Below are 14,394 nucleotides of genomic sequence, written 5' to 3'. Positions count from 1 at the left end.
TTCATCATCCCCAAACATCCTTTCAATTGATGGGATAAGGAAAGTGTCCAAAATATCAACGTAAACTTATATTATGTATGTACGTAAATTTGATGATGATTTGATGATGTAATGACAGCCATCTCCCCAGTGCCTTTACCTGACATGCAGCCCCATATCATCAATGACTGTGGAAAAGTTCCAGTCATCCACAGTCCACGATTGCTTTTCCTTAGCCCATTGTAACCTTGTTTTTTTCTGTTTAGTGTTAATGATGGCTTTCGTTTAGCTTTTCTGTATGTAAATCCCATTTCCTTTAGGCGGTTTCTTACAGTTCGGTCACAGACGTTGACTCCAGTTTCCTCCCATTCGTTCCTCATTTGTTTTGTTGTGCATTTTCGATTTTTGAGACATATTGCTTTAGGTTTTCTGTCTTGATGCTTTGATGTCTTCCTTGGTCTACCAGTATGTTTGCCTTTAACAACCTTCCCATCTTGTTTGTATTTGGTCCAGAGTTTAGACACAGCTGACTGTGAACAACCAACATCTTTTGCAACACTGCGTGATGATTTACCCTCTTTTAAGAGTTTGATAATCCTCTCCTTTGTTTCAGTTAACATCTCTCGTGTTGGAGCCATGATTCATGTCAGTCCACTTGGTGCAACAGCTCTCCAAGGTGTGATCACTCCTTTTTAGATGCAGACTAACGTGCAGATCTGATTTGATGCAGGTGTTAGTTTTGGGGATGAAAATTTACAGGGTGATTCCATAATTTATTCCTCAGAATTGAGTGAGTCCATATTTTTTTTTTTTCCCCTCTGCTTGGTCTAAAAAAAATAACTGTTACTGACTGCCACAATTATTTTTCCTGATTTCTTATAGTGTTTCTTAAAGCCAGAAAGTTGCCTTGTGAAATGAGTTTAGTTTTGTGTCATGTCTGTGATCTGCTTTTTTCTACAAAATTAAACAACTGAATGAACATCCTCCGAGGCCGGTGATTCCATAATTTTTGCCAGGGGTGGTACAATGGTGCAGTAAGTGGAGTTGCTGAGTCATATATATATATATATATATATATATATATATATTAGTAAAAATAAACAAATAAGGAGTTGCTTGAATTAAAGGTGGTTATTTTCTTAATGCGTTGCAGAGCTGTTCAGTTGTCAAGCTTTGATATTGAATTGACTTCATTGGGTGTGCAGTGTGCCCTGTGAGTGTAATATTTAGGAAAATACAAGTAGCAGCTCCTTGATTTAGTATATACAGATACTCTATATTATAGGGATGTCCCTATCCGATCACGTGATCCAAAATCGAGCCCGATCACATGGTTTCAGACTTGATCGAAATCGGACGTTGCATCCCGATCAGGAATCCGATATAGATTTTGTCATTTTTTTGATCAGTGCTATTTCAAGCTCATTATTGCAGATAAATGGGCCTTTCACGCGTCGGAAGTGTCAGAAGCGTCAAGAATCGGTCTAAAAAGCATTATTTTCAATGAGACGTGTTGCTTTTTAGAGGTGTCGGAAGCGTTGCGTCAAAAGCCGAACTAAAGCGACGCTTCTGACGAGAGCTCACATTGCCGCTTGTCGGCAGACTGATGCGGTCAAAGTTTAACCCAATCTTTTTTTTAATTAATTTATTTTTTTATTGAACAAAAGAAAAAGCATAAATTCAACCCAATCCAACTTTCGGCGCTCTGAGCTGTGACGTAGCTTTGCGTTGTCCAATAGGAATGACGCGTCGGGCCATCTGTTAGCTGTTTAATCTGCGCAGTTAGATTGATCTAGTTAACTAGATAACGATTTGTTTCACAGTCTAATCTTCACGTGCCTTAACTAAAGCACACACTCTGCTGAATCACCTTCTAAATTATTTACACATTATTCACTTTGTGTGTTTTTAGGAATCCGCTAGCTTAGCGCAGCTACTAGCTCTTAGCCGGTTTAGCATGGCGGCTTCTCCTGTCTCTCCCGCACTTTTCTGCTCTGGGTGTGAAATGTTTAGTTATTCCTTGGCCTCCTTTAGCAGTAATGGTACTTGTAATAAGTGTAGCTTATTCGTAGCTTTGGAGGCCAGGCTGGGCGAATTGGAGACTCGGCTCCGCACCTTGGAAAATCTTACAGCTAGCCAGGCCCCTGTAATCGGTGCGGACCAACGTAGCTTAGCCGCCGTTAGTTCCCCTCCAGCAGATCCCGAGCAGCCGGGAAAGCAGGCCGACTGGGTGACTGTGAGGAGGAAGCGTAGTTCTAAACAGAAGCCCCGTGTACACCGCCAACCCGTTCACATTTCTAACCGTTTTTCCCCACTCGGCGACACACCCGCCGGGGAACAAACTCTGGTTATTGGCAACTCTGTTTTGAGAAATGTGAAGTTAGCGACACCAGCAACCATAGTCAATTGTCTTCCGGGGGCCAGAGCAGGCGACATTGAAGGAAATTTGAAACTGCTGGCTAAGGCTAAGCGTAAATTTGGTAAGATTGTAATTCACATCGGCAGTAATGACACCCGGTTACGCCAATCGGAGGTCACTAAAATTAACATTGAATCGGTGTGTAACTTTGCAAAAACAATGTCGGACTCTGTAGTTTTCTCTGGGCCCCTCCCCAATCAGACCGGGAGTGACATGTTTAGCCGCATGTTCTCCTTGAATTGCTGGCTGTCTGAGTGGTGTCTAAAAAATGAGGTGGGCTTCATAGATAATTGGCAAAGCTTCTGGGGAAAACCTGGTCTTGTTAGGAGAGACGGCATCCATCCCACTTTGGATGGAGCAGCTCTCATTTCTAGAAATCTGGCCAATTTTATTAAATCTTCCAAACCGTGACTACCCAGGGTTGGGACCAGGAAGCAGAGTTGTAGTCTTACACACCTCTCTGCAGCTTCTCTCCCCCTGCCATCCCCTCATTACCCCATCCCCGTAGAGACGGTGCCTGCTCCCAGACCACCAATAACCAGCAAAAATCTATTAAGCATAAAAATTCAAAAGAAAAAATAACATAGCACCTTCAACTGCACCACAGACTAAAACAGTTAAATGTGGTCTATTAAACATTAGGTCTCTCTCTTCTAAGTCCCTGTTAGTAAATTATATAATAATTGATCAACATATTGATTTATTCTGCCTTACAGAAACCTGGTTACAGCAGGATGAATATGTTAGTTTAAATGAGTCAACACCCCCAAGTCACACTAACTGCCAGAACGCTCGTAGCACGGTCCAAGGCTGAGGATTAGCAGCAATCTTCCACTCCAGCTTATTAATTAATCAAAAACCCAGACAGAGCTTTAATTCATTTGAAAGCTTGACTCTTAGTCTTGTCCATCCAAATTGGAAGTCCCAAAAACCAGTTTTATTTGTTGTTATCTATTGTCCACCTGGTCATTACTGTGAGTTTCTCGGTGAATTTTCGGACCTTTTGTCTGACTTAGTGCTTAGCTCAGATAAGATAATTGTAGTGGGCGATTTTAACATCCACACAGATGCTGAGAATGACAGTCTCAACACGGCATTTAATCTATTGTTAGACTCGATTGGCTTTGCTCAAAATGTAAATGAGTCCACCCACCACTTTAATCATACCTTAGATCTTGTTCTGACTTATGGTATGGAAATTGAAGACTTAACAGTATTCCCTGAAAACCCCCTTCTGTCTGATCATTTCTTAATAACATTTACATTTACTCTGATGGACTACCCAGCAGTGGGGAATAAGTTTCATTACACTAGAAGTCTTTCAGAAAGCGCTGTAACTAGTTTTAAGGATATGATTCCTTCTTTATGTTCTCCAATGCCATATACCAACACAGGGCAGAGTAGCTACCTAAACTCTGTGAGTGAGATAGATTATCTCGTCAGTAGTTTTACATCCTCATTGAGGACAACTTTGGATGCTGTAGCTCCTCTGAAAAAGAGAGCCTTAAATCAGAAGTGCCTGACTCTGTGGTATAACTCACAAACTCGCAGCTTAAAGCAGATAACCCATAGTTGGAGAGGAAATGGTGTCTCACTAATTTAGAAGATCTTCACTTAGCCTGGAAAAAGAGTCTGTTGCTCTATAAAAAAGCCCTCCGTAAAGCTAGGACATCTTACTACTCATCACTTATTGAAGAAAATAAGAACAACCCCAGGTTTCTTTTCAGCACTGTAGCCAGGCTGACAGAGTCAGAGCTCTATTGAGCCGAGTATTCCTTTAACTTTAACTAGTAATGACTTCATGACTTTCTTTGCTAATAAAATTTTAACTATTAGAGAAAAAATTACTCATAACCATCCCAAAGACATATTGTTATCTTTGGCTGCTTTCAGTGATGCCGGTATTTGGTTAGACTCTTTCTCTCTGATGGTTCTGTCTGAGTTATTTTCATTAGTTACTTCCTCCAAACCATCAACATGTCTATTAGACCCCATTCCTACCAGGCTGCTCAAGGAAGCCCTACCATTAATTAATGCTTCAATCTTAAATATGATCAATCTATCTTTATTAGTTGGCTATGTACCACAGGCTTTTAAGGTGGCAGTAATTAAACCATTACTTAAAAAGCCATCACTTGACCCAGCTATCTTAGCTAATTATAGACCAGTCTCCAACCTTCCTTTTCTCTCAAAAATTCTTGAAAGGGTAGTTGTAAAACAGCTAACTGATCATCTGCAGAGGAATGGTCTATTTGAAGAGTTTCAGTCAGGTTTTAGAATTCATCATAGTACAGAAACAGCATTAGTGAAGGTTACAGATGATCTTCTTTTGGCCTCAGACAGTGGACTCATCTCTGTGCTTGTCCTGTTAGACTTCAGTGCTACTTTTGATACTGTTGACCATAAAATTTTATTACAGAGATTAGAGCATACCATGGGTATTAAAGGCACTGCGCTGCTGTGGTTTGAATCATATTTATCTAATAGATTACAATTTGTTCATGTAAATGGGGACTCTTCTTCACAGACTAAGGTTAATTATGGAGTTCCACAAGGTTCTGTGCTAGGACCAATTTTATTCACTTTATACATGCTTCCCTTAGGCAGTATTATTAGACGGCATTGCTTAAATTTTCATTGTTACGCAGATGATACCCAGCTTTATCTATCCATGAAGCCAGAGGACACACACCAATTAGCTAAACTGCAGGATTGTCTTACAGACATAAAGACATGGATGACCTCTAATTTCCTGCTTTTAAACTCAGATAAAACTGAAGTTATTGTACTTGGCCCCACAAATCTTAGAAACACGGTGTCTAACCAGATCCTTACTCTGGATGGCATTACCCTGTCCTCTAGTAATACTGTGAGAAATCTTGGAGTCATTTTTGATCAGGATGTGTCCTTCAATGCGCATATTAAGCAAATATGTAGGACTGCTTTTTTACATTTGCGCAATATCTCTAAAATTAGAAAGGTCTTGTCTCAGAGTGATGCTGAAAAACTAATTCATGCATTTATTTCCTCTAGGCTGGACTATTGTAATTCATTATTATCAGGTTGTCCTAAAAGTTCCCTGAAAAGCCTTCAGTTAATTCAAAATGCTGCAGCTAGAGTACTGACGGGGACTAGAAGGAGTGAGCATATTTCACCCATATTGGCCTCTCTTCATTGGCTTCCTGTTAATTCTAGAATAGAATTTAAAATTCTTCTTCTTACTTATAAGGTTTTGAATAATCAGGTTCCATCTTATCTTAGGGACCTCATAGTACCATAATCACCCCAATAGAGCGCTTCGCTCTCAGACTGCAGGCTTACTTGTAGTTCCTAGGGTTTTTAAGAGTAGAACGGGAGGCAGAGCCTTCAGCTTTCAGGCTCCTCTCCTGTGGAACCAGCTCCCAATTCGGATCAGGGAGACAGACACCCTCTCTACTTTTAAGATTAGGCTTAAAACTTTCCTTTTGCTAAAGCTTATAGTTAGGGCTGGATCAGGTGACCCTGAACCATCCCTTAGTTATGCTGCTATAGACTTAGATTGCTGTGGGGTTCCCATGATGCACTGAGTGTTTCTTTCTCTTTTTGCTCTGTATGCACCACTCTGCATTTAATCATTAGTGATTGATCTCTGCTCCCCTCCACAGCATGTCTTTTTCCTGGTTCTCTCCCTCAGCCCCAACCAGTCCCAGCAGAAGACTGCCCCTCCCTGAGCCTGGTTCTGCTGGAGGTTTCTTCCTGTTAAAAGGGAGTTTTTCCTTCCCACTGTCGCCAAGTGCTTGCTCACAGGGGGTCGTTTTGACCATTGGGGTTTTCCGTAATTATTGTATGGCTTTGTCTTACAATATAAAGCGCCTTGGGGCAACTGTTTGTTGTGATTTGGCGCTATATAAATAAAATTGATTTGATTTGTTTAAAAAAGTTTAGAACACTTGTAATTAAAATAGCTAAATCAATAAATGGTTCTTTAGAAACCTTTCATCTGTAAATTAAAACCACCTGTTATTTCATATTAGATAATTTCTTGTTTAACATAAGGAACCTTGGACATTTATTTTTAGACAAATAAAATAACATGGAAATTTGTACTTTTTTTCTTTTAAGTCTAGATTATTACTTCATTGTTCAAGCTACCTCAAGGAGAAGTGCACTGTTTAAGTGATAAATAATAAAATAAGGTGGTTAAAATCAAAATATTATATATTTAGCATTTGTTCATTGTTCATTCAGTTTTTTAAAGTATCGGATCGTGACTCATTATCGGCAGATACTCAAAATCAGATGACTCGGAATCGGATTGGGGCCAAAGCAAACCTGATCGGGACATCCCTACTATATTAAATTACTCTGATTGTGATCAGGGCAACAAAACAAAATCCTTTTCATTGGGACATCTATTTTCTCACTTGGTCTGGGGTTAAGTATAGTTCCCTGTTTATGCCATATGCCCTGTCTATTAATAAGGAAAGGTGAGGAGGTGGTCAGTGTGGTTGAATTTGGTGTTGGAAACAGGTAAATGTGAAGCACTAAGCGTAAGCACCACACACGACTTTATCATCTGTCACTGTCAAAAAAACAATTGCTTTGTGCTTACTTACCCACTAATGTAACCAAGAAGGGAGTAGAAAAGCAAAGGCTTTCAGTGATTTAAATTTTTTGTTAGACAGCAGCAGTCCTTTGTATAAATGAGCCTCAGTACTGTGGGAATAGATTAATTGGAAACTGTGCTCAAGTGCAGCACACTTCACTTTACCAAGTGAGAAAAACATCTCTATCATGCAGTAAAACATGTTGATGGCACTTTTGTCTCAAAATGAAGAAAATGGTGCTTATCAAGAGGGTGGTCCTTATTTTGCAAAGTTTTGAAATTTAATATGCTGACCCCCTAATAGGTTCAAATTGATGAAAAAATTTTGTTTGTATAAATTCATTTTTAGAGGCAGCTTAAAAGCACTGAAATTTGGTATTTTCTGCTGTATAACACCGTACAAAATAAAGCTTAATGGTGTCTCAACACATCCTAAAAAACTTATTAAAAGTCCTGATGAATCCTCCTCTTGCTCACTTGGAAATTCAAGATGGCCTCCACAGGTATTTTTCAAGCTTTAGTTATTATAGCATGAAAATGGCAAAATTTAATGCTTTTGGGATACCTCTAAAAAAAGTTTTTATACAAACCTTTGTTCAGAAAATGTTTTCTCTTACTTTTCTTTGAGGCTAATCTATTCCAAAGTTTCCAATCATCTCTCCTTTTTAAACATAGAGAATTTTCCTTTAATTTTTCTTCAGCATCCTTAATGACACCATTTTATGGCATCATAAAGATCAATAAATCCCCACATAGACTTCATGTGTGATTATTCCACATACTTTCTGCATCCAAATAGTTGAACTGTGATTTGATTTGGTATTGGGAGTAAATTTATGCCAAATTCCCCACATGAAGTTGTGATCATAAATTTGCATACACATCCAAGCTTAATTTTCTCCAAGTACACATATTTTGTATTATCCAACAGTATGTGGTACGCCTGTTAAACTGTCTACTTCATATAAAGATATTTAAAAATAATAGTTGCGTTATTGATTAAAATTATTTTTAGTATTTTCAGTGAATCAACAGTTTAGCTACATCAAGTTTTAAATGGCATGGACAATTCCAGATGTCTTCAGAAATTAATGAAGTTGCTTGTAAAAGCTTCTGAATAATGCAGAATTGTGGGCTGATTGGAGAATCTTTGATTGTATTTATCAAACATATTTGAAAGGTCCAGCAGACCTTGAAGGATCACAACTAAGAAACTGATGATTGAGTTGGACACATCAGATGGAAGTGGGATATTGTCCACATTGAAGAACGTGCTTCATCACTATTACGTGAAAGGCTGTAGACCAGGGGTGCCCAACCTTTTTTGAACCAAGATCTACTTTTAAAGTTGACAGTGTATCGAGATCTACCAAGCCATATTGAACTTCATAATATTGGGGGAGGTGATGGTCTAGTGGTTAAGGTGTTGGTCTTGAGTCCATAAGATCATGGGTTCAAATTCCCGCCTGACTGGAAAATCACTAAGGGCCCTTGGGCAAGGCCTTTAATCCCCTATTGCTCGCGGTGTGTAGTGAGCACCTTGTATGGCAGCACCCTGACATTGGGGTGAATGTGAGGCATAATTGTAAAGCGCTTTGAGCGTCTGATGCAGATGGAAAAGCGCGATATAAATGCAGTCCATTTACCATTTTACCATAGTGTAGCCGCAAGTTATGCACCAATATAATAACACAATTTTCTGGCACAAATATGAAGTTTTAACATTAATAATACGTTATTGCAGTAAATGTGCGTAGTGCAAACAATAAGCAAAAGTAGGCCTAGGACTGGCCTGTAACAACACAAGAAACAACTCAAATAATACAATCCTTAATTTGGAAAAGTTGTTCCCTACCTTAGTGGGACTTCTGGCACTGAGAGGAGGCAGCTAGTCTCTCGTAATCTGGACAGTAGGAGCTGACTGCCAGCCGTAAGCAGGCCGCAAGGTGGTCATCTGTCGTGGTGAATCTGTATTTTGACTTGTTGATTTTCATGTGTGAAAAGGCAGATTCACACAGAAAAGGTGATCCAAAAAGTGCAGTCAAATTCTGTGCAGTTTGTCTGAGGTTGGGGTACTTCTCTTTCTACATTAGATACCAAAATTGGATGTTAAAGCCTGGTGTTGCTCTGGATTTCATCTCAATGTCATTTTTCAGTGTGAGGATCTCATTCTCAATAGCACAGCTATCCAGGTTGAAGAGTGATTCTATTTTGGATGTTATACAGTCCATATCAATATTGTCCCAAAATGGAAAAAAGAGAAAAGTGAGAACAGGCTCAATGGAAGCAATATCAGTAAAGCGCCTGTCAAATTCTGACAAAATGCTCTGCACTTGCTCAGCATAACGTGCACTCTCAAGCTCCTCACAGTCTTTGCCTTGACGCTTAAGTTCTGCATCCATGTGTGGAAAGTTCCGTAGATCACACTGTTGCAACCTGCTCGATGGCAAGTGTAAAAATAATCTTCCTCCCACTCTGGATGAAAATGATAAGTTTTGGATCTTTTTGCCTCTGCCATCGTACATTCGCCTCGCTCTCCACTGTAGCTCTTCACGACCTCTTGACCCTCCACATGCGCAGATAGAATGAACCAGAAACAGCTTTATATTTATGCATCAGGAAATAAAGTAGAAATTTCAATTGGCAACACACTTTATTTGATAAAATGGAGTAGGACACAGCTGTGTTTAATAGCTTTTAGCTAATATGTATTCAAACGTGTGTAAAGGAATGATGGGGCAGCGGGGGGGGGGGGGGGGGTAGGGTTAGTGAATGGAACATGAAAATATTTCTCATCACTTCCCGCTGTTGGTTGTCAAAGTGATTGTTTTTATCATTGTTATTCCATCCGAGGTATGCCCCCTGAGCTGGATTTAGGTGTCACCAGTTTCACTGAGACAATGAAAAACAACATCAAAATTCTGGTAGTCTGATATTTTTTGTGTTGGTTATTTTTATCCTGCTTTATTGGACGGAGAAAATGTAGCTAATGTTCTTTTTCTTTGACTCTGAACAGTTGAGCAGAAGTCAGAGCAGACAGACTTGTCCCATCCCAACAATAACGGGCCTGTGGTACCCATCCATAACCCCCAAGAGTCCCAGAATACCAATGACAACTCGGCCGACAATGGTGAGCAGGATGCTGATGACAAGGTTGCTGAAGACACTGATGACACCAGGTTTGTTTGCATTGTGTGTTTTCTTTGTTTTTGAGATTGCAGCAGTGCATGCGCATCTGTGTGTTGATAGTAAGACAGTAATGAATTCTCATATTTGATAATTATAGTTAGCTACACAATTTATAGCATAACAGGGAAAATTAGCACATTTATTAAAAAGGGTTTAACAAAAAAGGCGTCCGTGCAGAAAAGATACATAGAATTATGTTCTTTAATCTCAAATTAAAAACCTTTTCAGCGACATCTGTATTAAATAAAAAAAAAAAAAAACTTTTGTCACATTAATTATATTTCTTATTGATTGTTTTAACTGAACTCTTGCAGATATTGACTGACTTGGAAATGTTCTTGTATCCATCCTCTCACTGATCGAAGGCGTGACTGGCTGAAAAAGAGATGGTTTATTGATGCAGCATAAGGAATCAGTGTACAACCATCAAATGGCTTTTTTTCCCTCCAAGTTTAATGCTGAGGATAGACTGTCATGTCAGAAAATAATCCTTAAGGCTCATTTATGCTGTGCTTATGTAGATAAATTTATCCATGCATTTCAAACATAGATTTTTATATATATATATATATTTATATATATATATATATATATATATATATATATATACTGGACAAACCGTCCTTTCTGAAGAGTGTGTTTGAAGGTCAAATGGGACTAATCCAAATGTTGTCATTTTGGCCACCTAATTCCACTCAGCCCATAAATAGCTAAGAGGTGAAGTGTGGGCAAGTCCGGCATGTTAAAACGTTTGTATTTCTATAGCACTTTTCCATCTGAACCATAAACTCAAATTGCATTTCAGGGATGCCTCATTCAATCCAGGGCTAACAGGTTAACCTCAGGTCAAGGACTACATTAATGCACCCCCCCCTCCTCCCCCATTTCCCAAGACTACATGGTGATTTTCATAACTGGTGGACTGGGTGTATGTGTGTGTATAGCAATGTTTGGGACTCTTATCACCTCAGTAACCATTACAGTATCAATGGACCCACTGTGACCAAGCTACCAATGCTGACTCATTACTGCAAAGCGTGCTAACTTACAAATTAAATAATACTAAAATTTCACTCAACTGAAATACTGGAGCACAGACTTCTTAAATGGTCTGTTTGTAGAAATAATCACATATAAAGCCATATTATCTCAGATATTTGCAATAAAATGCTCAGAAAAGCCTCACACAGCTGAGTCCACAGCAGCTCGCACCCATTGCTAGCAGGGCTGTGAAGTGTGGACTCCTCTTATCCATGCGCAGCTGTCACTCAAGTGAGTACACACCTCAATGGAGCACCGCACTCAGAGCGCAAACCTCTGCCAACACTAGTTTCCAATTCCACAAATTTTTCCTTGAAAAAAATTTTCAAGGTCAAAGTCCTGTTAGAAGTGGCTTCTCATAAGCTAAACTAGATGTGATCAAATGTCAGGAGTATGTTTTTAGTTCATGCATTTGAATCAAAGATTTTTTTTTTTTTTTTTTTTTTTTTTTTTTTGTGGTGTTATCAGATTTTTTTTTTCCTTGACCTTTTCAGTTCCTGAATTCTTTTTCAGATATTTTTCACAGAACATTGGTTATCTCTGTTATGCACAATTTTTCATTGCTTTTTGGCGCTTGGTTTCAGACGGATAACTGGAAGACATACAAACAGGCATAAAGTTGGAGCCTCCATCCAATTTTGGTGGTGTAGGTAAATCCATAACAGAAAAATGAGAGTGACTGAGATATAATGCAAGATATACAACAAATGGGCTTTTCAATATTAAATTCAGATGTCCACAAAATCTTCAATCTGGATCAGATCCGAATCAAACTTTGATGAAGTCGATAAAGGATACCATCCTACAGGTAATGTGTATAAAACTCGTCAAAATATTTCACCATTGTTAAATACCTTCTTGGTGCCGTTTTGCCTAGGATTGTCTCTCCTAGGAAGTATTACTACACTGCCCTATCAATTTCCAGTGGTACTTCTAGATTTTGTCCCTATCCATAAGCTTTTAGTAAATGTACTCTATCTGACCTTTTGAGCCCTTAGAATAGGTCAAGGTTAGCCATCTTTGAACTTTTCCAAGGTCTGTGTACCAAGAATGCTCCCTGTGAATTTGAACACCCTGGCAGTAATAGGACTGGACTTACACTGAGCACAGACAGACGCAAAGTCTTCGCAATACCAGATGGCCATATTTTGGCCTTGGATAAAAATGAGATGAGGAACAAATCCAAATTTCACCAAAATGGAACTTTTTATTACTGTTACTAGTATTATTATTATTATTATTATTATTATTGTTCCTTAATAAATGGCAGGTTGAATATCAGTGCTTTACAATTATTTTTCTCATTTCCTCTACAACCATTTAATTATCTGTTCATATCGTCATTTCTGCTCTTAAGTGCGCATTTGGTGTGTAGCCATCCAGGCCATCATAGCCAACCTGAAGACAGGCCACAGGCTGGGCAAGGTCAGCAGATGAGAGTGAGGGGGGAGGGAGGGGTTGAACCACAGATATGGACAGGAAAGCATTTTGTTTGTTGGCTTTTCTTTCCTTTATTTTTCATGAGATCAGGTTGTGGTGCAGCTCTGAACCAAGGATTGGGTAATTGTCTTTCACTGTACGGTATGTCAGGTTGTTAGTCATTGAATTGTTCCCTTGAAGATCTTCAGTTATCGTTTTGAGGATGAATTTCAATTCAATTTCAATTTATTTCCTTTATATAGTGCCACATCACAACAGAGTTGCCTCAAGGCGCTTCACACAGGTAAGGTCTAACCTTACCAACCCCCAGAGCAACAGTGGTAAGGAAAAACTCCCTCAGAGGAAGAAACCTCAAGCAGACCAGACTCAAAGGGGTGACCCTCTGCTTGGGCCATGCTACAAACATAAATTACAGAAACAATTCACAGAACAATTCACAGATGAATATACAAGAATTGCTGTTGGTGCACAGGACAGGAGGGTCGCCAACACAAACACATCTCCCATCTCTGGATGGAGCTGCACCTTAAACAGAGAAAAAACAGAATCAGGCATCAGAAAGACAAAAAATACTGTATAATTTGCCAGCATTAATCAACAAGAAAAACAGAAGAAATACTAAGGTGATCACCGGCCACTAGCCCTAAACTTCACTAAAAGACCCAGAATGCATGCGTTATGTATGTTCTCTGTAGAAATCAAAGATGCTTCTGGAATTTCAAAACTGATGGTCTTATTCCTGATGTTTGAGTTCATGAGAACTTTTTCTGCCATTTGGAGAAAAGCTCAGTGTAAAGGGGTTAAAGATACAGACTTCCTGAATATGACTATTTGAGTGATTTATTATGTGCTAGGTATTATTACATGAGGATAGTAACTGCCAAGGCAGATATGTTGAGAAAGGACAGCATCAATAAGGATGTGGTCACCTTGTTTAAGATTGAATTTTCAGGTAAATAACCCAATTCTTTGCCTGGTGGAAAGCTGACCATGACGTGAATTATTGACCTTTGGGTCCTTTAATAAATCCATGTATGTGTGCCAGTTTTGGTCTAAATCTGATACAAAAGCCAATTCTGTTGACCCAGTCTCGATCTTGGGAGGTAATGGTCTAGTAGTTAAGCGTTGGGCTTCAGACCAGAGGATCCTCTGTTCAAAACCCAGCCAGACCAGAAAATCACAAAGGGCACTTGGGCAAGGTCCTTAATCTCGTAGTTGCTCCCGGTGTGTAGGTAGCATCTTGTATGGCAGCACCCTGACATTGGTTTGTTTGTGTGAATGTGAGGCATAATTGTAAAGCACTTTGAGCTTCTAATGCAGATGGAAAAGCACTATATAAATGCAGTCCATTTACCATTTAATAATGCTGCAATTTTTTTAGTTTAAGCATACTTTTCTTGCTCTTAATATTTCAGGCCATAGCTTTCTGGGGATGTTTTACAGTAAATTGTGGGTCACAGAAACTAAAACATTTTAATTGACAGTTTGCCATCTACTACATTAGATAATGAAAGATCTCGCCAATAACGTTTGCTCAGTGGCAAATTCTGGCCACTGTGCCATTTCAGGCAGTTATGTTTGTCCCTGTTGGCCACCACATAAACTGTAATACGTATTTCCAAAATAACTGTCCCAAACCAAGCGATCCTGGAAATGTTGAAGGAGGAAGGCTAATTATTCTTCCTTTTCAATAAAATCATCTTTATATCTCAGACTTTATTAATTTTGCTGGGTGTTATTA

The 14,394-nt window shown here is 39.1% G+C and overlaps 1 protein-coding gene across 1 annotated transcript in view; it reads left to right on the top strand.

Moving 5' to 3' along the window:
• Positions 1–14,394, top strand: part of LOC117527148 ((E3-independent) E2 ubiquitin-conjugating enzyme UBE2O) — a 99,041-nt gene that overhangs the window by 63,404 nt on the left and 21,243 nt on the right. Inside the window, exon 10 of the mRNA XM_034189338.1 lies at positions 10,000–10,162. Within this exon, the coding sequence (XP_034045229.1) occupies positions 10,000–10,162 (163 nt within the window). The remainder of the gene's footprint in view (positions 1–9,999; positions 10,163–14,394) is intronic.

Source organism: Thalassophryne amazonica, chromosome 15 (genome assembly GCF_902500255.1).
Source record: "Thalassophryne amazonica chromosome 15, fThaAma1.1, whole genome shotgun sequence".
Lineage (NCBI taxonomy): Eukaryota > Metazoa > Chordata > Actinopteri > Batrachoidiformes > Batrachoididae > Thalassophryne > Thalassophryne amazonica.
Note: the sequence above shows the minus strand (reverse complement) of the source record. Positions and strands in the feature narration are given on the sequence as shown.